At 36.5% G+C, this 26,387-nt stretch overlaps 1 protein-coding gene across 7 annotated transcripts in view; it reads left to right on the plus strand.

Annotated features, from left to right (window-relative positions):
* Nucleotides 1-26,387, plus strand: part of Enah (ENAH actin regulator) — a 103,335-nt gene that overhangs the window by 71,148 nt on the left and 5,800 nt on the right. For 3 of the 7 annotated variants that reach the window (XM_085687608.2, XM_085687606.2, XM_085687605.2), the window contains exons 4-14: nt 2,408-2,464; nt 7,027-7,111; nt 11,369-11,664; nt 12,706-13,530; nt 15,377-15,678; nt 16,469-16,614; nt 16,759-16,816; nt 17,606-17,654; nt 21,088-21,154; nt 22,562-22,624; nt 26,229-26,307. In XM_085687608.2, coding sequence (XP_085543734.2) covers nt 2,408-2,464; nt 7,027-7,111; nt 11,369-11,664; nt 12,706-13,530; nt 15,377-15,678; nt 16,469-16,614; nt 16,759-16,816; nt 17,606-17,654; nt 21,088-21,154; nt 22,562-22,624; nt 26,229-26,307 — 2,027 coding nt within the window. The remainder of the gene's footprint in view (nt 1-2,407; nt 2,465-7,026; nt 7,112-11,368; nt 11,665-12,705; nt 13,531-15,376; nt 15,679-16,468; nt 16,615-16,758; nt 16,817-17,605; nt 17,655-21,087; nt 21,155-22,561; nt 22,625-26,228; nt 26,308-26,387) is intronic. The other 4 variants (XM_087906062.1, XM_087906061.1, XM_087906063.1 and 1 more) reach the window with 4 other exon arrangements.

Below are 26,387 nucleotides of genomic sequence, written 5' to 3' on the forward strand. Positions count from 1 at the left end.
ACCTTTAAATGCTGACCTTGAGCCCTGTCTCTCAAAGACTAGCTTTTCAGGAAGGAAATCAAATCCCTGCCAGTCTAAGCAAACATTATCTCCTTTAATCCTTAGAAATACAAAATGCTGAGATGAACAGTGTTCCCCTTACAAATTATCTTAAGACGCTAATAATAATAATAATAATAATAGAAAACACTAATTTCTTTTAAAGCCCAGATGTCCTGAGGGCCTGCTGTAGTAGTAATATGTAATAATAAAATAATACCATAGAGGGATACGGATCAAAGCTAGAAATCCTGTGATTTCTATTACAGAGTATCTTGCTTAAAGTGTTTTTGTTTCCTTGTTTTTTTAAAAAAAAAAAATCAAATGATAGAAATAGTAAAGGCCGTGGGCAAAGCCTGAAAGGTGTTTGTTTCAGAACTTACATTAAGAGACAGGTTAGCATCTGCAACAAGATCAAAGGCCAAAGGTAGTTGATAGAGGGTTATATTACTTTTAGAAATATAAAGATGTTAAAATTCTACATTCTTGATTAATTTTCATTGCTTTAGGTTTGTTTCCTTTTGCATTTCACACAGGTTCCCTTAGACCTAACTAAGATTTTATTGTATGGCTTGCTTTAAAAAAAGAAAAGTGTTTTTTCATTTATTACCAGTGTTAAACTGGTGATACTGAATTTACCTGTATAATCAATCTCAGATTTAGTAACGAAAGAGTTAATGGCATCAGTAGTAAGCAGGAAGCTGTTAGCCTTATGCATATGATGTGATGAATAATTGAGTATCTTCGGGAAATGCAGGCTGCAGTAGAATTCCAGCAACCCTGCCAGAAGTAAATCAGTGTTGTACTCATAACAGAAATAAGTCACCATAAAGGAGATGCTGAAAGATGACAAGTGCAGGGACATTGCTAGTAGTCCAGTTACGAGAAAGACTCGGGATTCTTGGTTGGGAGCAGTCTGCAGTGATAGTGGTGCCTGCATTCTGACCGTTGTCAGGTGACTTTCTGCTGAGATGATTGCTCATGGGATGGGGCCGCTTCTTTGCTGTCAGAAACAAGATACTTTCTCAGGTTTTTCATGTGAGTTTTTAAATTGTCCTTCCGTTTTTCTCCCTTTTAATATGGATTAAAGGGTAAAACCTGATAACTAGGCATGTTTACTAATAAAAGTTCAGTAGAAGTCATATTTATAAACACCAATGAAAAAGACTTATATTATAAAGGAGTTTAAATTTAAAATGTAATTATCGTAATTTTTCTAAAATGTTTATCTCCTTTAGCATGGTCTCATTAGCTTGTTCAGCTTGTCTTCGTGTGCCTGTGGTTATGTTATTACTCTTAAATATTGTGCATGCATCCTTGATAGATGGGTAGGTGGAAGTACTTAGCAAAGCTAGCATTATCAATTTTATTTTATTGCTCTTTGAAGTACCTACTGTATCTAATACTTTAAGATTTAATTGGATTATGTTGTCTTGTTTAAGATGATGAAAAATTATTTTTATTTATTGCTCATTACCATATTAAGATAAACCTTTGGATATAAGTTGGTTTGGTTCTGATTTTTACTTAGCAGGAGTTGTCTTATTTAAAGAATATACTAAAGTACTATCTTGTTTGCTTTAATATGCTCGTCCTTAAACCAACATGTATTTAAGCCATTAACTGTTTTCTTAGCTAGTACCCATAAGAAACGAAATCTTTTCCTTGCTGAAAAGGGTTTTTCTGAGAAATTATTTATGTACCATTTTGCACGTTGTTAATAGTAAGAAAAAAAATTCTCATCCCAGTTTTGGATATTGTCTTGATTGGTTAAAGCATTCCTCTTTTTAGATATCACTTTCTCTTCGAGTTTTTCTTCCTAAAATGAATTTATGAACTTATTTCATTGATAAACTAAATTTTAAAGTAAATAAATCATTTAGGTTAATGGCTAGTTGTGGCCACTCAGAATTTTTAGCAATTCATTTTCTCAAGTATGTTTTCATATCTAGGGAAAAATAATAAAGTGTCTCTCTGTAAATTTCATTGGTTATTGTTAAGTACAAAGTCATCTTAATTAAACTAATCTTAAGTATTTCCCCTGAATTTTTTTTTTGAATGCAGTTCTCCTAAATGGGAGGGTAGACCTCATGAAATTAATTCTATTGGCCATACATCTTAACTTTCTATACTTCATTTTCACTAACGTTTTAAAGAATACAGTCTTAAAATGCAGATTGCATTCTTTGATTGTATAACTCAGGAAATATTTAAGCTGTAAAATTTTAAAGTTTTCAGAATGAGGATCTAGATAGGACGTATGTATAAATACATTTTGAACATTTCAAAGCACCTTTTAGTTAATGTGAAATTCTTCAGATGGCCCCATTGTCCTTCAAAGCTTCTAACACCGAGGTGTCTGTTGCAGCCCAGAGCAAGGTTACTGCTACCCAGGACAGCACTAATTTGCGATGTATTTTCTGTGGTAAGCAACATTATGTTTACATTACTTTTTCAAGCTGTGGTACATACGACTTGCACATTTCCATAACTTTTGTTTACTAGGCCATAGTCTGGTTTGTGGTATCTGGGATATAAAGCAAGCTTCTGTTTTATGTTGTGATATTTGTTGTGGTTCATGTAGGTGGTTTTGAGTTGACTTACTAGTAAGGAATTAGTTAGAAGTAGGGTCTTAGAATTCTTTGTTTACCTCTTCCAATATAAATGAGAGAAGTTTTTTAAATTATAATTTACTTTGGGAGCTGACATTCAATTTAATTTAAAAGAAAAAGGTATATGCATTTTTCATATGATTTGGATAATGTAAATGTACCTTATTTGAAAGGAGGTTTTTTTTTTTTAATCTTGAATGATTCTAGGTGTGCATGTTGTACAGGCAGATGTAAGCTTACTTTTTTAATAGGTTGGTTTCAGATGACAACCTCTTCTATTTAATAGGTTAGGTTTCTGTGGCTTAGAAGTGAATTTAGGCTTATATATTGTTTTCTGTCATACTCACTCTCATAAACATACATGTGTGTACATACATGTATTATTTGCATGGTTAAATTAGGTATGTCATTTAGCCACCCAGGTTGGCACTGATCAATCATTTATATATATATATATAAATTTATATATATAAATTTTGCGCAAGAAATTGTTTATATAGATAAGTATATAGATACATATCATTGTTTGAATTCTTTCTTTTCTGTTTGGTTCTGAATCCTCCCATTTTGAAAATCCAAGTTTCAACAAAAATGTATTAATTATTTGAACTTTTTATTGATTCACATATACTTACTGACTCATCTTGACTAGCTAGATTATTTCGTGAGATAAAACTATAAGATGGTGTAAGCAAAAAAATTGAATTGCTAGTTTAGTGTGTGTACTTTATCCATGTGACCCAGAATTTTTAGTGTAGTTTTTCAGTATTGTTGATATGGTTTCTTTAAGGAAAATCCTCTTTAAGTTGATGTGCTTACTGGTTTAGACAAACATGCTATAAATAAGAAAAAAATAAAGAAAGACAATTCTAATGTATCTCATGGTCAGATAAGTTATATTTTGATTTGCTCCAGCTGATGGTCACACCAGTGAGCACCTAGTTTATGACTTGTTATCAGCCTCTCCTCCCCTCTTCCAGACTCCAGCTTAGCACTGCAGATTGCTTGTAATCAGTGACGTTGTTTCTGCTCGTGTCTTTCCTTAGGGTTTTCCTGGGCTTCTATGAGCAATACTGATACTGTGTGATTAGACCTCTCTTCAGTTCATTTTGAAAATGCATTAATATCGTAACTTTGTGCTTGAGATCCATGTGTAGAGTGATAGCTTACCCCCATTTTAAAGTGGGAAAAGTGATTTGACCTAATTAATAAAGGTGAATTTTTAAAACTTCTAAAATTACAGGTTAAAACAGATTTCCTTTATAACAGTCTTCAATTTGTGTACAATCTACAATCTGGTTGCCAAGTTTAAGTTTGGTTGTATTGTATATAATAGCACCTACTTGTATTTTAGTTCTGTGTTTTTAAATGGTCTGTGGCTAAATGTGAAACTAGATTTATGAGAATTAAAATGGAGAGAGTAAATGAAATGTACTTTAACCAAAACTCAATATTGAAGGCAAGACTGAACCGCCATTCCTGTTGGAGAGGGGTTCATATCAGATTTCCATCATTTATAGGATGCTTTTCAGCAACATTACCATGTTGTCTTTATTAAGAACAGTAATTCACAATCTTTACTTTGCACCTTCTAGCTTGGACAAATTAGGACCCACCATTGTCTGGTTATAAAGCAAACCTCAGGCAGTTGCCACTCCTCCCTGGAAGGACTAGAGCACTATCACTCATACCTGCTCCTTGGTGGCTTCTCTTTCCCCTTCAAAAGATAACTGATAACCTTCATACCATGCATGGTAAAATATTGTCATTTGCCTACTGAGATGGTTATGAAAGTACCTATTTTATATCTTATGAGAACACAGATACTCATTTAGGAATATGGCCCGTTTGAAAAAATAATATACATTTCAGAAAATACAGCCCCTGATAGCCTTGCCTAACATAGTTTCTGTTTTCTGTTGTTTGTGTGATACCTTTGATACAACTTACCAATTTTATAATCCATTAAAATGTTTGACAAGAAAAAAAATGTAATTGTGTACCTCTAGTTCATAATATATCTAGAATTTTTATCTAATAACCATAGTATGTTTATAATTAAATTATGTTTAATTGCACATATATTTCATTATGCTAGTTTTTAATATTAGTTTTTACAACTTGGCAATATTGATGAAGAAACAAAATAAGCAGATTAAATATAGATGTCAAAAGGAGGAGGGATTTTGAGAATGCCCGGATAAACAAATGGCTCTATCAGAAAGCTACATAGCAAAGAATTGTAAGGGTTAGTTTTAGATGAAAATCCCCATTTCAAAATAATCCCTTGAAATTCTTCTCATCTCATGTGCCAGGAATTAACTATAGTAAATTTCCCTATTCAGTTTGTTATAGTTTTGTTTTGTTGATAGTATGTAAGTATATATAGCCCAGGGTGAGCCTGAACTCAGAATTCTTCTGTGGTTGCTGAGCTTCCAGGCATACACCACCACACTGGGCCCAGAGTTAGTTTTTTTTTAAAATGAATAAAAATCGTTTGATAATGTCAAAAGGTTAAATTGAAATTTTAACATCTTTGACTTGAATTTATAGATTTCAGCTAAAACATAGATTTAACTCATTAATAGGATCATTGAGATACAGTGCCTTTTTTAGATATGAACATGACAGTTATATTACTGACTTACAACTGTTCCATTATTTATACTGGCTGAAGTTTTAACTTAAACAGTTAAAGAGTATTTTTAAAAGTAAGCCTTAATGGTCTTTAAGTTGGCCTTGCAAAATGCTTTGATTTTATAGTTTTAAAATAAAAGTATGGGCATATAAATTATACTTCCCCAATTTTATAGAGTCTTAAATTTATCCTTCAAACTTCTATGTCTTTCTACCTTCTTCTGAAAGGATCTTTTCTCTCTAAAATAGTAAGCATCAGAGTATAGCACAGTATGACAGTTTTTCCAAAAAGTCATTGTGTTAATTTTCTAAACATTCTGTTTATTAGACAACCGTTATATTTTCATTTGTGTAAACATTTATGTGTGTATTTGACTTTGAGTTTAAAACGTGTTTTTGTTTTTCTTGTTAAATTACATGGGGTTTATTTTATATTTTATTTGGCTTACAAAGTAGTAGACTTATATTTAATGAAATCTATTGCTGCAGTTGTCATTAATTTGTCATTAGAGGACAAATTAAATGATTAATCTAAAAACATGTAAAGAGATGAAAAATTTAGTAGGTAAGTTCAGATCATTTTTCTGTTTTCAACACCTGGGAGGTGCCAGTGCTGTGTTACATCCTGATCAACTTTTGCTTCCAGCTTTGGCGCTGCCCCACGAGGATAAAATAGCTACTTTCATGATCTTCACTCACAGATCACAGTAACATGTCCCAGTACACACAGCATTTATTTACTTACTTTTTTATAGTAGTGCTCTACAAAACTCTGAGGATCCTTGCTAGGGGTTTTTTGGTGGCACACTAGCAGTCAGAACACCCTCCTCAGAGAACGGGTGGAAACTTGTCATCAAGTTCTTACTTTGCTGTTGCGGGTTTCAAGGTTGTTCTGTTCAACCTTAGGTTAGTATCAGATATTATTGTAGGTACAGCATGTATCTCACTTAATTTTTATATCCAGTGGCAATACGATTTCCCATAATTTAGTGACAGTCTAAGATGCTAAAGATGGGTCTACATTGTATGTAGTTGTGGGAGTGGATGGTCAGTGCTTTCTCATGTTGGTGTGAACAGTCCCCCCCCCCCCGCCTTTCTTACCTCGAAAGTTAAGATTACCTATAACATTAAAAATTGAGATAAATAGGTTAATACAGTGTATGGGAGTTTAGCAAATGTTTGTTTCTCCAGTAATAAAAATGCAATGCCATGAAACAGAAATGGCAGCTCAAGTTGGGCAAGTTTGATAAATGCGTTAGCATGCTCCAGTCTGGTAATGAGGTTCTCATGCTCTCTCTCTCCTGTTTTTCATTTCCAGTGTTCTATTTAGGTGAGTTTTTTAATTCTGATTTTTCATTTAAGTTTTTCCTCTCCACCTCATGAACAATTACCCTGAACAGAATGTCTCATTGTCTTAGAGAATGTCAAGCTCAGGTGCCTATCCAGGTGCTCATTGAACACTTGTTTTACTCAAGCTCTTCATATATAAATGTTTATTTTTTTCCTTTATTGTTGGTGTTTCCATTTGTTTCAAGTAAACCTTCTAAAGATGATGACAATATTATGTTGCAGTCTTTCATTTGCTGTGTGTTATGTAAAGCTTATATTTTATTTTGCTAGACAAAAAGAAGATGCATTTTTAATATGTGATGATTTTATGTTGTTCTCATGGTTTAATTTCCTCCATCCAGCTAGGTAGAATGGTAGCGCTCATCTGTAATGTTTCCCTCCCTTATAGGGCCAACATTGCCTAGACAAAATACACAACTACCTGCTCAAGTTCAAAATGGCCCATCCCAAGAAGAGTTGGAAATCCAGAGAAGGTGAGTCTGTACATTTACATTTCCTTCTTTGCAGCAGACCCAGAGGACACTGACAATCATTATGTCCTTCAGTTCTTTGAAATTATGATGAAATTATGATGAAATTATGACTTCCGTTTTATCTGTAAAAAGCATACTTGTGATACATCTAAAAATACATTAAATAGACTTAGAATATAATAGTGTCTGTTCCCTTCAATCAGCCTTATTCTGTTTTTAGTATTTGTGTGTGTCCCACATACATGTACCCATGCATGTAGAAGTCCAAGGGCAACATCACATATCTTCAATAGCTCTTTACATTTTTTCAAACAATCTTTCACTGAACCCAGAGCAAGCTGCTTGAGCTAGACTGGATCCCCTAGTAAACTGTAGGGACTGGATTTTGTACCATGGACTGGATTCTTTTTTTTTATGTGTACTGAGGATTATACTAGAAGTAGGCTTGAAATTTAACACATTTTCATCCCTAAAGTCAAGTGGATAATACTTCATTTCAGGGTGAATTTTTCTGAATTAGCTAGCATGTGAATTAGCACACACACTCCCTCATCATTTCAGTATGAAGTAGGAAGTCATTCAGAGAGTTTTACATGGGTTGGAGAGACTGCTCAATGGTTGAGAGCAATAGTGCTCTTCTGGCACCCACATGGCACTTGATAGCTGTCTTTAACTTTGGTTCTGATAGGGTCCAGTGTCTTCTTCTGGTCCCTCCAGGCACTGCACAGACATATACAGACAAAACACCCACTCATACATATAAAATAAAAAATAGTATTGCTGTAGTCAAAGTGCTCTGACTTTATAGGGAGATTGGAAAATGAGGAGTAGCCAGAGTGGGTAGAGTCAGGGCTGGAGTATAGCTTAGGGATAGAGCTCATGGAGGTTCAGGCCCCAGTGCCAGTCTCCCAGAACATAGGAATTAAATAATTTGTCTAGTTGAAAAATAGTGACATATCAATTTGAAATGACAAGAAAAAAATATTTCTTATATTTTTGGTTGTGAACCTAGCTTTTAATGGCTGAGCCATCTCTCCAGCCCAAGAAGAAATGTTTCTAAAGAAATTGCTGTATTTAGAAACGTGAAATAACTACAAGAATATTGAAAACTTAATTGTGAAACCAGAAGTGGTGAGCATTGGTAAGATGCATTATGATGCTCTTTGACCTTTAAACTAGGCATTGCTTTTATAAGTTTATTTTTTGTAATCAGTATGAAGTTAGTTGGCAAAATAAATGTTAAATGTTAGAGTAAATATTAAACCTTGTTGATACAATACCTTTATTATACCATAATATAGTCTTTTACTCGTGTGTCTGTCATTCATTAAGTCAGTTTCTGGTTCTTACTCATATTTGGCTACCTTGGCTATGATGGAAAAATATATTCTAAGAAACATGAGTCAGTCCTGTGCTCTCAACATAGAGGATAATTTAGTTAATATCTATAAATAGCTAGTAAATCATCACTAACTGAAAGTTATAAAAGGGGGATAATAATCCCAGCAAGGAACTGAGGAACTGGAGTAATGAAAGTGTACAGCACTCCCATTGTCCTTCAGAGGCAGGATGGACCAAGAGTTGATCGGATTTTGTTGTAAGTATTGACTCCTGTCACAGGAGCCTTGTGGCATTAAAACTCAGTTGTCTTCTTTAAAGAGTCTTCCTCCTCCTCTTCTTTTTTAACTAATAGATTAAATGCCCACATTTTACAATAAAAAGGTATGTATGTTCACCAGATGTGGTAGTGTATACCTTTGATCCCAGCACTTTGGAGATAGAAGTTAGTGGGTCAGTGTGAGTTCAGAGCTAGCTGGGGCTACATAGTGCTACCCTGTCTTGAATTGAAATCTATATTTACACAACCGCCATTCAAGGTAAAGATTAATAAAATATATCTTGACATTTTATTTATATTTTACATGTTTCACAAGACTGTGTCTTAAGTAAACATAAATTAAGTGCATGTTTCTGTGTGTATATATTGATTTCATTGTGGGCCAGTTCTTTCAGTATCTGTTTGCATTTGGGGCCTGCTGTTTTGGAGGAAAACACTTCAGTGATAGAAGAAAACTATACTTTATATTTTTATTCAATACATTTAAAAATACTTTAATGGCCATAATAGTATTCGTTTATATTTATTTCTGGAAATGGTATGTAATTGTTTCTTCTGAAACATTCAAATTATTTAAAATGTATGGCAAACTCAAAGAAAACAAACCTTTTGAAATTTTCCCCCAGCCTGGAACTCAGACACGTGTGTTGTAGTAAAATCTGGAGATGGTTCTGCTAATGGCAGATAACAGCAATTGATGTGTATGACCTCTAGGAAGAAGGGCCACATGAACTTCCAGTATGCAAGCTAGTAGTGATGATTCTGAGGAAAGCAAGCTTCAAAATCTTGGAAACTACTAAAAAGATTTAGGGATGTTTTACTTTATAGATTAAAACATTATAGGCAGATTTGTAAGTCCTTCAGTTGAGGTAGGAATTATTCATGCTCACCAAGGATTTGTAAGGCAGAAAATTTGTGCTTCATGCTGTTTTTTGTCTACAATGCATAGTCATCTTCTCAGTGAGCAGGCTTTCTTCAAACACCAGTCTCTTGAAGGTTATCATCAGCTTATTTGAGTTATATATCAGCAAACTTGAAAGTATTCCCCGGTATTGTGCTTTTTTCCTTAGACACTCTTAACTTATAGACTTATAGAGCCTTTAGAGATTGACAGGTAGAGCAATCTTCTGAACTCAATATATTGCTGTTATAAATGTCTATATTCGATGTTGCTTCCAGATTCACCACATCCATACCTATCTTACCTTTAATGACTATCAAACATTACTCATTACTTCGTGTGTTAAAAGCATTGTGTTGCTTAGAGAACCAGATATTAACAGGTGTTTTTTTGTTTGTTTGTTTGTTTGTTTTGTTTTTGTTTTTTTGCCCAGCAATCAGAATGAGGACAAATTGCTGTCAGAATACTTTGTAGCTCAGCTATGGTCAGTGTTTACATAATGCTAATATAACCCTGAATGTTCCTGAATATTGATTTAGCCAAGTTATTTCTTATGGCTGTTTGTGTGTGTGTCTGTGTAGTGACGGTTGTTGTGGAAGGCTTTTGCCATTAAAAATGGAAATCAATCAGCTAAAATGGGAAATGGGTAGGGAAGTGTTAAGATGGTAAGCTATTGTTTGTTCTGTTGTAAGCTTGATATATACACATATGGTTTTGAGATAAATGAAAAGAGAAGCACAAAACTTAAACCTCCTAAAACCTAATGTTTTTTTTTTTCAAATTAGCAATGGTCACTTTTCTTTTTAAAAAAAATTTTTTTCATGCATGTGAGTGTTTTGCCTCAAGGCCAGAAGAGAGTGTTGGATCTTCTGGAGCTGGAGTTACAGATGATTGTGAGCCACCATGTAGGTGATGAGAATCAAACCCAGGTCGTCTGGAAGAGCAGCTAGTACTCAAACACTGAGCCATATTCCTAGCCCCTAGTTAAAATTTTAATATAAACCTCAGTTGAGTTTCTTTATTATATATACATTATTGAAAAAATTATCTTTTCTGTCTATAGTTTTTAAATTTATTATGTACACAATGTTCTACCTGTACGCCAGGGTAAATATATCCAGCGCTGGAGACCGCTCAAACTCTTAAGAGCTAAGCAGTGCTGTTCATGTGCTCATGGAAGTTAAAGAGGTTACACTAAGGGTTTACGGTAATTTTTCCAGTGTTCATTGTGTCAGAAAAAGCAGATTTCAGAGTTGTGGTGAGATGATACTGATTTGAATGAATTTTAAAATCTATGGGTGTGTTAGTATAAAACAAAAGGTCTAGATGTATATACCAAAATGTTAACTATAGTTACCTATAGACATGAAATTTTAGTGATTTATAGTTTATTTCTTACTTAACTGGGTTTATTTTCTATTCACCAAATGTTTATTCAGGTATAGCTACAATCATTGTTTTTCCTGAAGCTGTAACTTCTGCAGTTAAAATGTTACATTTTTAAGAAAAAGATTGCATTTTAAAATTATTTCATCATCTGATTAATATAATGATTTGGTGATTATAGTGGGAGGTTTATTTGCTACTCTATTCTCAAAAACTGTGCTGACTGAGCCCATGTGGCTCTTGAGAAGTTAGTTCCATTGGTATAAAATACAAGGTGTCTGTAAGGAGCCTGCGTTTGTGTGGAAGTAGTGACCATGGGTTCTAGTTTTATTTATTTGGTTTTTAATTTCAGACAGCTGCAAGAACAGCAGCGACAGAAGGATCTGGAGAGGGAGAGGCTGGAGAGAGAAAGAATGGAGAGGGAAAGGCTGGAGAGAGAACGACTAGAAAGAGAGAGGCTAGAGAGGGAGCGTCTGGAACAAGAGCAGCTGGAGCGGCAGAGGCAGGAAAGGGAGCACATGGAACGCCTGGAGAGGGAGCGGCTGGAACGCCTGGAGAGAGAACGGCAAGACCGAGAGCGCCTGGAGCAGCTGGAGCGCGAACAAGTGGAGTGGGAGCGAGAGCGCGAGCGCAGAGTGTCTAATGCTGGTAAGACTGCAGACTTATGTCTCCTGTGCCTGACCTGGACAAGGATCTGTGCAGCCGAGAATTGTGATACTTCACATGTGCGTGCTGGGGAATAAGCAGTGCAGTTTGGAGTTAGGATAAAATAATAAGCAATTATTGCTTCAGTGTTTTCTTTTATTGCTTAGAAACTAAAAGAAAGCTCTTGGGGTTTTTGTTTTACCATTTTAATTCTTCTTGCCGCCCTAAAATTCAGCTATAAAGTGTGAATGTGTTTTTATGCATAGATTTTTTTTTATAATGATCTTAGAAGATATTTCCCTTGTAGAGTCAAAGTTATCACATACTCTCCTATGCTACATACAGCACCAAGTTAGCTTGGGTATAGTCAGGTTTCTGAAGGAAAAATTAAAATAGATGGAAATATCCACTTAAAATAACTGTTTATTTAAACATTTTCTGGTATTGTGAAAAATAACAGTCAGGGATTTATCAAATGTCATAGAGGTTTATAATATGGTAAAGCTTAAGGTGTTTAGTATTTATCAGAAAACTTTAATCTTTCTGAGCTACATCAGAAGCCAGTGTGGGTTCAGTATTGGCTAGTTGGTTAATTCATAGTTTTTCACTGCCTTACTGTCTGCAGTTACAGCTGAGAAGATAGAGATGCCCACAAGGAAGCACTAAGTGGGTGTTCTTTCCATTCGTACTAAACATTTTGCCATGTTCGAAACAACTCAGTTTATTCTGCTGTTTGTAATAATTTTGATGCTGTTTTAGTGGACTAAATAATAAAGTTAAGACTGTTACTATCCTTTTCCTCTAAAGGATAGAGTATTAATCCATGTAGTTAAAAGAATATATTTCATCCTCTTTCGAATTTCAAAAATGTTGAACAAGTTAACTTTTCTCAAGTGGAGACAATTATTTGCCTAATTTTCTGGTACTAACTATAGTCTACGTTTATACATTTTGTCTGATTGCTGGTTTTGTGGCTTCACTAGCTCCCTTTTTCTCTCTCCTTTTTTATCCTGTCTTTGCCGCTGCTTTCCACCTTATGTCCAGCTCCATCTTCAGACAGCTCCCTGTATAATGCTCCACTTCCTGAGTATTCCAGTTGCCAGCCTCCTTCAGCACCTCCTCCATCATATGCTAAAGTCATCTCAGCTCCAGTGTCAGATGCCACTCCTGATTACGCTGTAGTGACTGCTTTGCCACCTACTTCCACACCCCCTACACCACCACTGCGACACTCAGCGACACGTTTTGCAACATCTCTAGGTTCAGCCTTCCACCCTGTTCTTCCCCATTATGCTACAGTTCCTCGTCCTCTGAACAAAAACTCTCGACCTTCTTCTCCTGTGAACACACCCTCTTCTCAGCCTCCAGCTGCGAAGTCCTGTGCCTGGTCTACTTCCAATTTCTCGCCCCTCCCTCCATCTCCTCCGATAATGATTAGCAGTCCTCCTGGCAAAGCTACTGGCCCAAGGCCTGTCCTCCCCGTTTGTGTCTCCTCTCCTGTGCCCCAAATGCCTCCGTCACCGACAGCACCCAATGGGCTGCTGGACTCTGTAACATACCCAGTGTCTCCACCGCCTACCTCAGGGCCAGCAGCGCCACCTCCTCCGCCACCGCCGCCTCCACCACCACCGCCACTGCCGCCGCTGCCTCCCCTCGCCTCACTCTCACACTGTGGATCACAGGCTTCTCCTCCTCCAGGCACCCCTCTTGCCTCAACTCCCTCATCCAAGCCCAGTGTTCTCCCTTCTCCCTCTGCAGCTGCCCCTGCCTCTGTGGAGACCCCTCTAAATCCTGAGCTGGGAGACTCCTCTGCTTCCGAGCCAGGCTTGCAGGCAGCCTCTCAGCCGGCCGAGACGCCAACCCCACAGGGTAAGGCTTCACTACTACTACTGCTGACTACTGGTCACTTCAGAGTAGTGAGTAGCAATAACTTTGACTGCCTGGAAGAATGGGTCGGATAATTTTAATAACTGAGCATCTCTTTACCAAAGTACTTACATGGGGTTTTATTTTATTTTAAAAAATTGAAGGAATTTTTTTTATTGTGAAACCTTAATTGTATATAGGAATTTAGTATGGGAGATATCCATATTAAACTTAGGTTTTTGGATCTTTTACAGTAAGAGTTGTAGAAGGTGCTTTCTAATATTTAGAGACCCCTATACAAATAAGTTTATTTTAAACTTCACTAGGAAAACTTGACTGGTCATCTTCCATACAGTAAATATGAGATCTAAATACTTTCTTAGAGAGTTGGAGGTCTGTTTAATAGATAGATAGATAGATAGATAGATAGATAGATAGATAGATAGATAGATAGATAGATAGATCATCCCAGAGCTTGCCCTAGGGCACTTCTGCTCTGAGACGTGCTGATTTAGATGTTTAGAGTAGGTAACCTCTGGACTGGGGGCAGAAGGAGAGAGTTGGCAGGCTTGGTGTGTACCCCAGAGGATTCCACAGGCCAGATTGCAATTAGTGGTATAAGGGCAAACAGAAGGTCCTTAAAGGTTTGTCCCAAACACAAGCCTTGCTGCATGACAGCAAGGAAGGGACCTTAGAGCTGTAAGTGTGGAGGGTGTACATAAAATTCACTCAGTTCTGTAAGAGGAAATATTATGACCCTGCTTTTTGTTGTTGTTTATATAAGTATACAATGTAGCGAGGATGCCAAAAACAGTGTTACAATGTAGATTTAAAAATAACTTCCTTTGCTAAACACAACATTTTTGATGATATTTTATCAGATTTTACTAAAAGGTGGCTCAAATTAGAATATGAGTAATTTACTATCTGTGATTGACATCAGATCAGGAGGCATAGGCGGCCTGACAAGGCTAACAATCTGCAGGATAGGACAGCTTACCTTCAGCCTTTCGTTTCTGTTTGTATGCCTGTTCAAGCCTCAGAAGTGACAGCTACTACCCAGTGTGCAAACTCAGCTCTGTTCTTGCAAAAACAAAAATAGCCTTTTAAGCCTTAAGTAAATACTTATTAATTTGTATTTTGATATTAAGTAAGTTCTTTGCTCTGTGATTTTTTTTACAAGATCTGAATATGTCTTACATTCCCTACCTTAAAGACTAAAACAGCTCTATATTTGAATTCTTAATTATTTCTCAGTTATTTTGAGGTTTTGTCTCATTAGTTCATTTTATTTCTTCTGTGATTCTCAACTTAGGCTATATTTTGAATTTACATGTGGAATCACTTTAAGATATCAAAACCTGAGACCCACTTCTCTACAGTTTTCATCTTGTCTATCAGTCAATAAATACCTTTTTGTTATCATAGTCAAGTATATTATCTCAGCATCTAAGGTTTTACATGGATTATCTTGGGTCTCTTATCTTGGGTAGTACTAATTGCGTGGGCGTGCGCACATGCACACATGTACATACATGTGTGTGTATATGTGTGTAACATTGCATATCTTTCTAATAATATAAGCCTTTTTTTCAAATCCCTTGAGGGGGGATCTCATTAGTTCTGTTACTAAAGGTCAAATATTAAATGGTTGTGTAAATACTTTGGCTTTCAAATCATATCTTTTCTTAAAAAACTAGTCTAGATTTTAAGTATAATGATAAATTAATCTCTTATATACAGTGTCTGAGTCAAGTTACTTTAGAATGTCATTCTATGTATTTGCCCCTGTAAAATACAATGATTTAGCTCTGTTGTTGATGATTGTCTTAACATTTCTTCCTGTCAGGCCTTGTCTTGGGACCACCTGCACCTCCACCACCTCCACCCCTCCCACCAGGCCCTAATCACACCTCAGCACTCCCTCCTCCCCCTGGACCCCCTCCACCACCTCCACTTCCATCCACTGGGCCTCCTCCACCGCCTCCCCCACCCCCTCTTCCTAATCAAGTTCCTCCCCCTCCTCCCCCACCTCCTGCCCCTCCCCTCCCTGCATCTGGATTTTTCTCTGGATCTACTTCAGAAGACAATCGCCCTTTAACTGGACTCGCAGCTGCAATCGCAGGAGCAAAACTTAGGAAAGTGTCTCGGGTAAATTACCAAATTACTGAACTTTTAAATGTGTGTCTTGTTTCTAAATGTCTGAAAACGTGCAATTACTGTATTATGCTGGTATAAATCCTGTTATTAACTTCACTGATTAAAAACCAACATAATTTAAAATTTTAGAAAAGGTGTAAGGGTATTATAAAGAGTGTCTGACCTCATCATCTCCAGATTCACTAGTTAACTTTTAACCACTATTTGCCTCTTCTTTTCTTTGTGTATATCTCCTTTATCACACACAGTTTCTAATCTGAATGATTTGAGAGTAAGTCAGAAACACCATGTTCTTATCTCAGTGTAAATTTGGAGGGAGGGTAGCTAATTATTTTTATGGCATTGTTTTCTAGTTCAAGATCATTTGTTAAATTTAATTGTAATGTCTCTTATTTTAATCTGTGACAATTTCTCAATTTTTATTACCCTTTAACAACACTAACATTTTTTTCTATATTTATCTGAGTTTGATTTATCATATTTCTTCCTCTGTTGGATTCAGATTATGTATTTGGGATGAGGAAAAAATTATCATCAGGATTGTGTCTTTTTCAGTGCATCATTTGGAAAATCAGTACTGTTTTTCCCCATTATTGGTGGTCTTAACTTTATAGAATTCCTATTGACATATAAAGTCAGTGTTATTCACTCTATTGGTTCTTCAATTTTTTTTAAAGAAATGTACTTTTTAAAATCAATAATGATGCATTCCTCTGTTTTGAATGTGTTAATAAGCATTATTATCTACATAAGAAATTATTCTGTGTGTGTTCTCATTAAGGTGGAGGATGGCTCTTTCTCAAGTGGAGGGGGTACTGTAGGTGTGAACTTGGCCTCATCCAAAGCAGATGCTGGTCGTGGGAATGGACCCCTTCCTCTAGGGGGGAGTGGCTTAATGGAAGAGATGAGTGCCCTGCTGGCCAGGAGGTGAGATTTTATTGTAGTGGGTATGTCCAGAATCAAAAACACTTTGATAATTTTGTCCTCTTCCCTCTTAGAACAAGAGTAGTTAGGCAGGCAGGCAGACAAAGATAGGTGATATAAAAATTTTTAATCAATTTGCCTTTCCAGGAGAAGAATTGCTGAAAAGGGGTCAACAATAGAAACAGAACAAAAAGAAGACAGAAGTGTAAGTGAATATAAAATCTCTGTGCCTTCAGGTGTGGAACTCAAGCCCAGCTCATTAAAGACTCATATAATCTGAACTTAATTATATAATCTGAACTTAATTCATTTGAGCTTATTTGCTTATTTTATTTATAACTATACAAGTATTAAAAATGGCTTGAGAGTTATGTATAAAATTTTAATCTCATTCTTAGTGAATTGAGTTAAATATGAAGAATTGTGGGAAACGTACTGAAGTTCAAACATATAAAGTTAATTCTGTTCTTATACCCACCATTAAATGAGTGAATGGATTCTTACAAGTTTTCTAATCTGTTTGGCTTCTCAATTTCTTTGTGCTAATGTAAGATTAAAGAATTATATTTGATCAGCAGTTTATGTATCACCCTTAGGAGCTCCAGGTTTGTTAGCTGTGCCCCCTAGGAGTGTACCTTCATATCCTATTCCTCATTTCAGCTGGGTGAGCATCTCTAGCCTGCTGTGTGTGCCATTCAACACAGCCATGATTGTTTTCCCTGTGCTTCCTGGCCTTTCATAACACTCCTCGAATCCACCTCATGTCAGGTTCCTAGCGTTGCCTAGAGCAGGCTCTCAGAGCTTAGCAAAGAAGGAGCTTCGTGAAGACAGTAGAGGGAAGACTGAAAGGAAGAGATGGAAGCAGTGTAAGCCAGAATGGAAGGAAAACGAGGTAGATGGCAGAGAGGACATGGGAGGAGAGCTTGGAAACCTAGCTGCAGAGAGTAGTGTTTCTGGTGATGTGATCTTCATATGACTGTTTCTGTATATTTAGGAAGATTCAGAACCTATAACTTCCAAGGCCTCTACAACAAGTACACCTGGTAAGTTCAGCAGAAAACTCCCTAAACACTAGTACTGTCTAAGTACTAGTACTCTCTTCCCATGTTTGGACCAACCAATTGACTACTTGCTCATCAAAAATGTTAACGTGTCTTCTGTACATTTGAAGGCTTTGATCTTTTTTCTGCCTTTTGTGATTTCAGGAGTCAGTGCTTTTCTTCCTGAAACTGAAATCTGTTAAATCCAACATTTTGCTCATGCTATATTGGCAAATACCTTAATATACATGTACATGTGTGTGTTTATAGATTGAGATTATTTATTACAGGGAACTATTTTAAGCAGTTTTAAAAGAAGAAATAAAATACACATATTAGGTAGCATATTTCAGAACATTCTCAGTTGAGGAAACAAACTCTCCCCTTTTCCTTTCCCCCCTCTGAAACAGGGTTTCTCTGTAGCTTTGGAGCCTGTCCTATAACTAGCTCTTGTAGACCAGACTGGCCTTGACCTCATAGAGATCTACCTGCCTCTGCCTCCCAAGTGCTGGGATTAAAGACGTGCACCACCACCGCCCAGCTCAAACTCTCCGTTTCTGTGCAGCCATTGACTGCTAGTAGCTCCTTGTCTAGGGTTGGGCCACACGGAATTTCCCTTGTCTGTTCTGGCATGTCAGCTGGTGGTGTCGCTGTTCTAGTCTTGTTCCAGCAACCATATTGTTGAGATGTCCTGGCTAGAGCCTCCCTGTCATGTCTACACAAGCATTCGGCCTGGTCCTCTGGCTCTTAGAAGCTTCTCATCTTTTCATCTGTGATTTTCCTGAACTTTAGGTATAGGAGTTATATATCAGATTATTAGCTGGGCTTGACACCAAACAAGCCAGTCACTTACTCTCTGCATAGTTGTGGATCCTTGTGATAGTCTCCATCTGTTGGGGGGAAGAAAGGTGACAGCTATATTTATCTGTAGTTATAAAGAATAATAGTATATAGTTAGAAATGATAATGGTGTAGGAAAATGACAGTAGGTTTTCCTCTTGGGACATTTTCCCACTCTTAAAAAAAAAAACAAAACAACTTTTTGAAGTTGGCTATTCCGATCATTAACATTGTGACTCCATGAACTAATTTTCCACAATCCACCTTGGTTGTTCTCTAATTGGAGCTTGGTATATTATCTTCATTTAAAAAAAAAATCCAATTGTTTGTAACCCACATATATAAAATCAGGAATTCATTTAGAAAGGTTTAGAGCTTCTTTTTCATTTGTTTCATTCGATTCGTAATATTGGCATTGTAGCCAGGCTGTGGTGGCACACACCTTTAAACACAGCACTTGGAAGGCAGAGGCAGGTGAATTTCTGTGTTTGAGGTCAACTTGGTCTACAAATCGAGTTCCAGGACAGCCAGAGCTACACAGAGAAACCCTTTCTCCAAAAGCAACAACAAAAAGACATTGCGTTAAAACACTTAATGAGCCAAAAATGAGTGAGAGATTTAAAACGCTCTTGGCTTTCCGACATCGGATTTCTCTGTAGCTTTGGAGCCTGTCCTGGATCTCGCTCTGTAGACCAGACTGGCCTCAAATTCACAGAGATTCACCCATGTGGTTTCCCCCCTCCCCCGGTGCTCAGTGTTGGCCTGCGCCACCCACCTGGCAATATTTAAAGCCTCTTAAGCATAAAATGTCATGAAGTGTTAAATGCAACTGTGTCAACTGTATCAGAGGGAATGACGTATCGAGTCACCTGTGGTATCTTTGGATAGAATGATGTTTCCTTCTGTATTGTAGAGTGTTCCACTAGCTGAAACTAGCACATCAACATGTTTTAAACAGAGGTGTGGTGTTAAAGTTGAGTAAGAGAAAACTAGGAAATGATAAGTTGACTTACCAGAGATTCTTGGGGAAAAGCAAATGTTAAAAGACCTGGTTCAATTCCCAGCACCGACATGGTTCCAGGGGATCTGACACCTTTACACCAATGCACATAAAATTAAAAAGACTGTTAGGCAAAGATAAGTAATAGATTCGGATTTCATCTTGCAAGTATTTGTGTTGATGTGTAAGTCAGTGAAACTCTTTGGGAGCTCTTTAAGATGGCCTTTGTCAGCCTTGTCAATGTGGAGCTGGGGAAGACTGAGTTAAGAAAACCAGTTGGGAAATCTGCTGGAGCCGGTGGAGGTGACACACACACTTTTAATTCCAACACTCTGGGAGGCAGAGGCAAGCGGATCTCTGAATTCAAGGCCAATTTGGTCTGCAGAGCAAGTTCCAGGACAGCCAGGATTGTTACACAGAGAAACCCCTTTTAAAAAATAGATAAATAAATAGTTTGGCTAGGTAAAGGTTAAACTCTTACCTGTAATATCCGCATTTGGCAGACTGAGGCAGCAGGATTGCCGCAGGTTTGAATCCAGCCTGGATTATATATACAATTCTAGATTGCCTTGAACTACAGTGTGAGACTATCTAAAAAAAAAAAAGGACAAACAAAAAGGAGATTAATAGAGCCTTCTCCCTAATTGAGAGAAGGGCTTCTCCCCACTCTTCTGTTGAGGTGGTGTTTGTATGGCCTCTACCAGCAACTACTTTACCCTTCCACCTGCGTTGTCTTTGGTACGTGTCCCAGTGGTTCTTCCCCTCCCTTCCTGCTCTGTCTTCCATCCTCTATTACTTGAGTTAGTGTGTTGGATGTAGTTCTTATTCCATCCATCTTGGCCTCCTCTGGTTTGTTGATGTTCCCTTACTAATTGCTGACTGACAGAGTGCCTTAGTTATTCCCTTATAAAGGAAGAATTCAATATTGACCAAGTAAAGGAAAATCAATGGCAACTTTTAGGGTCTTCCCTAGATGCCTTTAACAGCAATTCAGAGCCTAAAGCAGGCATCAAGGGAGTTTAAATTTAGTTTTGCATACAGTTTGAAGAGACTTTAAAGCTTCCTCCTGTGTGAAGATGTGCAGAAGCCACTGAGGGGAAACATTAGAAAGCACATCACAGATTGTACTTTTTATTTACTATTGACAAAATTTAGTACATTTGAATTTATTGGATTCTAGTGTAAATTGTGCTGATTAGTAAAAGGCCACTCTCATGTTATTGCCACTTTCATTAGGATTATTTAGATTTTGTAATAGAAGGAGTTTTAAGGAGACTTAATAATTTCTCACTTTTTTGTTTTGATTTTTGGCGGGGGGAGGACAAGGTCTCACCATGTAGTCTTGGCTCCTTGGAACTCACTGTGAAGACCAGACTAGCCTCAAACTCAGAGCTCTTTCTGCCTCTACCCTTCTGAATTTCTGTTTTAAGTTCTAAAATCATAAAATTTAGAGTCCCTTGTGTTCAGAATTTATATTTTGTATATGTATTATTACTGTGTCCATAGAATGATAGTTCTTTCATGTCTTGTTTTGCAATGATTCTAGAAGGATCTGAGATGTATTCGTTTAATAACACTTGTTTGTTATTTTTGAAGAACCAGCTAGAAAGCCTTGGGAAAGAACAAACACAATGAATGGCAGTAAGTCACCTGTCATCTCCAGGTATTGATTTTTTTCTAAGATTTATATTACATGCTTGTCTAAAAAGAAGCTAATACATTTTTATCATAGAAAACTTTTGGATGTACAAAGGAAAACATAAAGGTTCCTATGATGCATATATTGAACAACCACTAAATTTATATTTTTGCTACTCCTGATTATCAGATAAATTTTGCTGACATGTTTGTTAATCAGATTTATTATTTAGGATAGTTTTATCCTTTTAACTTGTTTTTTTTCCAATTCAAATGAAAAGAAAACAGTGTAGCAAATATTAAAATGAAACTATCACCCAAACTTAACAGTTACATGTCTTATGTCTTATGCATACATATTTTTTCCTCTTAATAGTTTGAAAGAAATTTGCAAGTAAGTGATGTTTTAACCTAAATACTTTGAAAGTCTCCCAAAAAACCCAGGACATCTCCACATATCCAAAATAGAATTATGCCCCCATAGCAATTAAACATTGACCGGTAATGGAAATCTGATGTAGCATTGACCAATAATGTCCCTTCAGTCTCTATATAGTTTTTAAAATACAGTACCAATTTGCTGTATCTCTTCAAAACTTCTAATTGTGGCCTGGAGAAGTGACTCAGTGGTTGCTCTAGTGAACCCAGGTTCAAGTCCTGGCACCCACATGGTAGATTCCTGGGAATCCAGTGCTGTTTTCTGGCTTGTGAAGGCACTGTATTCACATGTAGACATATGTATAGGCAAAAGACCCATTTGCATGTAATTCAAAAATTATATAATTTAGATGTGGTAGCATATGCCTATAATACCAGTACTGAGGCTCAGGGATTGGGGATGAGACAGAAGAAAGGTCAAGATCATCCTTATCTACTTAAATTTGAGGCCAGCCTGGCCTACATGAAATCCTGTCTTCAAAGACAAAGAAAGGAAAGATATTGTCTATAAACAGTATTGACTTATTGTTGTGTGTTAGCTGTAGGCAAGAGTGTCGTGGTAAGAATACACTGAGATGAATGATCACTAATATTGAAATGTCATGATTTTCATTGAAAATCTACTGGGTTTGTATTTGATGGTGAAAATGCTCTGTGCATGCCCAGGAATAGTTAGTTTTGCATACATTAAGCTACAGGTATTTTTTAGTTTATTGCTTTGATACTCACCGAATAGAGCTGTCTTTGCTTATGTGTTAATCCTTGGGAAATAGATAGCTGCAGCCTACAAAAGTAGCCTTTGTGTCATGTAAATTAGTATCAAAGTATCCTTCTAAATTTGGCACAGTAGATATTTTAAGGATAATTAACACCTTTAAGGATAATTTATTTTTGTTTTGCTTGCTATAACTAAAAGCCTGTAAATCAGTAGTATCGTGGGAGTTATCTTTTGAAGTTCTACTGTATACCTTTAAATGGTTTTTCCCCTTCATAGACGGGATTCTCCAAGGAAAAATCAGATTGTTTTTGACAACAGGTCCTATGATTCATTACACAGGTATCATCCTGCTGTGACTTTGTGATTTCAGACTTTTCAATAACACGTCCAGGGTAGGGCTGAGCTTTTTCTACCTGGATTGGTAATCACCACAAGGGAGACTTTACTATAGTTTGAACATTTAAAGTAGAACCCTGCTACCACTCAGTGGTTTAATTTAGACATATACAATTGATAAAATGAAAAGTCAGATCATCTTATGGTGTTGGCAGCTTGAGCGGTTTTTTTAAAGACTTGTTTTCTTCATGATTTTATGAGAAGGCTTTAGAGAATGGAATTGAAAGGCCTGTGCTGGTTTGGCTAGAACGCAGGGTGGTATTGTAGCCATAGATGAAGCTGCTCGTCAGTGCAGTGAAGCAAGCACCTTTAATGGTCTGACACCCAGCTTCCTGAGCACATTGCTTTTGGATTGCAAACAAACAAACAAACAAGAACAACCAAAAACCCAATCCTTATAATATTAAACATACAAATCTGGGAACTGGGCTCAGTGATCATGTCCTTAGCACATGAAATGAATGGTTCAGTCTTCAAGTCTGGTCTAAAGCACTACCCTCCACCACCTCCCAAAGGGAAGGCCAGTGTAGGGCAGTTTCAGTCTATTTCTTAATTGAAAACAGGCAACAATTTTAAAAGTCTGTAGATGCTTTTTTAGCAATTTGTAGAATATGATAGAAAAGAAAGTTAAATATTGCCGTATAGTTGCTATATAGGCATTTAGGAACATTCTCCTATAGTTAAGGAAAAATACATATTTAAATAGCTAATAAATCCTCATGTTTTATTATAAGTTATAATAAATCCCATAATTTAAAAGCAACAGATACAAAGAAGGGCATGGTATTAATATGCCTGTAATCTTGGCACTTGGGATACTGAAGCAGAGCTATGAGGCAAGGGTATCCTTGCCTCAGATAAATGGATGAATACATAAACAAACAACTGAAATATATGCATTTTATTAGAAGTACAATAATAGCTGGGCATGGTAGTGCATGCCTTTAATCCCAACACTTGGGAGGCAGAGGCAGGTGGGTCACTTAAGTTCAAGGCCAGCCTGGTCAACAAAGCGACCTCCAGGACAGTTTGGACTGTCTCACAGAGAAACACTGTCTTGAAAAACGAAAGGGGGGGGGGAGAAAAGAAATACTTTCCATAAATGTTAATATATGCCAGGTACAGTGGCATATATACCTCTAATCCCAGAACTCTGGAGACAGAGACAGGAAGATCTTTGTTTGAAGCCATCCTGATCTACATAGAGCAGTGTTTCTCAACCTGTGTTTCACCACCCCTCTGGGGGTCAAACAACCCTTACACAGGGGTCATAGATCAGATATCTTGCATATCATGTATTTACAGTATAATTCATAACAGCAAAGTTATAGTTATAAAGAAACAATGAAATTAATTTTATGGTTGGAGGTCACCACAGCATGAGGAACTGTGTTAAAGGGTTGCATCTTTAGAAAGATTGAGATTACTGACGTTAGAGAGTTCCCAGGACTTGCAGGGCTACAAAGAGCCTATCTCAAAAGAAAAGAAATACATTAATATTACATATAGCCATTTTTTAAAATGTGCATCAGGTCTACTGAACATATGGATTAAGTAATGCATAAAGAGGATATCTGTCCGTTAGTAGTTCTGTGATTTGACTCTGGTCAAATTCTTATTTGCTAAAATTGCTTTTATGCCACTGGAAAGCAAAATATTTGGCATATTTATTTTGTCAACTTAATTTTTCCATAAGCATTCATATTACAGTCCAGCCTTTTTATTTCTTTCTTTGAGGTAGGCTAACTGTTCTCAACAAAAAGTTTATTAGGAAAATCTCCTAGAACAGAGAAAATCAGTGCCTATAACAAAGTCCTCTAAGTCACCTTCCTGCTCCTACACCTAGGGCCAGGGTAATGTTCCTTCAAAACAAAAGAAGTGGTGATTACTCCTTTCCTTCAGTATGAAAAGTTCCCCCCTTGAGTTAATTCTCGTGGTGGCGGTGGTGGTGGTGGTAGTGGTGGTGATGGATTGCATGTTAGCATGAATTAAATTATTTTAAAGTTGCATGTTTGCACAGTTGTTTATTAATTAACACTTTAAACTGTTTAACAAATGCAGATGTGTTTATATACTATAGCATATTTCTCAATTATGTAGATATTGTACCTGTTGGAATTTCAGAAATAGACATTATAAATCTTAGGAGAAATTTACTAATTGACCTTCTTAAATGAGAAAGAGAGCAAATTAATTAATAATTTAGTTCTGGAAGGCAGTGATAAATAACCTGGTTGTATAAAATGCAGTGTACCAACCCATAAGAGTATATACTATACTTGACTGTACACAGAACACTGGATATTTTGCTATGGGCTTTAGATCTTAAGACTTTAGAATTGAGTAGGGTCTTCAACAAAGAAAGATGTGTCTTTATGAGAGGAGAAGCAGTTCTTTGTATATATCTGCAGTACTTAGTAAACGAAGTTTCTGCAAGTTACTCTTTAAGCAGATGCCCAATAAGCTAAACTTGGGTGTCTTGGTTTTGTTTCATGAAACTTAAGCTTTTTATGTTTTGATATTAAAGCAAATTAAGTATTTCATCTCCATAAAAATGCCTTTGGATTTGAAGTGTTACATCTTAAGAATTATGAAATATAACTTTATAGTAAATTATGTGTGTTGGATCTTTATTCAGATAATTTGCTAATCCTGGTACTCTGTAAAATTGAAATAATGAGATTCACTAATGGTCTGTGGAATGGTTACTGTTCTAAACGAGAAACCGAAGACGTGAACAACTGAAACTCCAGGTTCCCCCTGAGGAATTTCTCTTTGTTTCCAGGATTGGAGAGGGAGCCATGACTGATTTATTTTATGTTGAAACTTATGTTTGAAATATGCCTATTCCATAGGACATTTTACTGTCTAAAAATCGAATAAAAGCTAAACTTTTGAAGGTGCGGTTGTAATTGAGAGCTTCTGTCTTAGAATTTCCCAGTTTTTATTTTTCTGTTTTCTTTTCAAAACAAAGTAAATTTATGGACTTTATGGCAACATAGTGCCAATTGAATATGAGAGTATGCTTCTAACCTAATAGTCATTTTTCAACATTTTTATTTCAACGCTTTAAAAGGAAGCAAATAAACAAAGAAATTAGGCTTACTAAACTATTTTTTTCTATAAACTGAGGCTCAGAACTTATAAACTGATCTGTGATAAAATATTTAAGGTATTAAAGCTTTCCCTTTATTGATTTGCTTGATATTTAATACATAATATAAAGTTTCAAAAGCACCAAAAATGACTGTGTTATATAAGCCTTGGGAGTTTCAACTGGCCACTTTGTTATGTCCATGGTCAGCATGCCAAGTGTCACCTGGTCCAAGGGAGTGCTATCTTCTCTTCTCTTAAAGGAGCCTCACCATATTGTCACGCTTTTCTACTTCCTGTTCTAATCAGTCCTACAATTTTGACAATTGATTTTTTTAATAAAATGTGTTTATGAAATTAAATCTGGCATTGAGGTGACAATTTTACAGTTACTTGCAAACTCATTAAATGTTATAAATATAATTTATCTGTACTGGAAATTTCTTTTGTACAGACCCAAATCTACACCTTCGTCACAGCCCAGTGCCAATGGAGTCCAGACAGAAGGACTCGACTATGACAGACTGAAGCAGGTTGGTACTCAGTGTGCTTCCTTTAACCTTTCTTTTTTAAAAGGGGACAGAGGACCTTGCACACATACATTGTATACATG

This window comes from Myodes glareolus, chromosome 5, assembly GCF_982192425.1.
Source record: "Myodes glareolus chromosome 5, mMyoGla1.1, whole genome shotgun sequence".
Classification (NCBI taxonomy): domain Eukaryota; kingdom Metazoa; phylum Chordata; class Mammalia; order Rodentia; family Cricetidae; genus Myodes; species Myodes glareolus.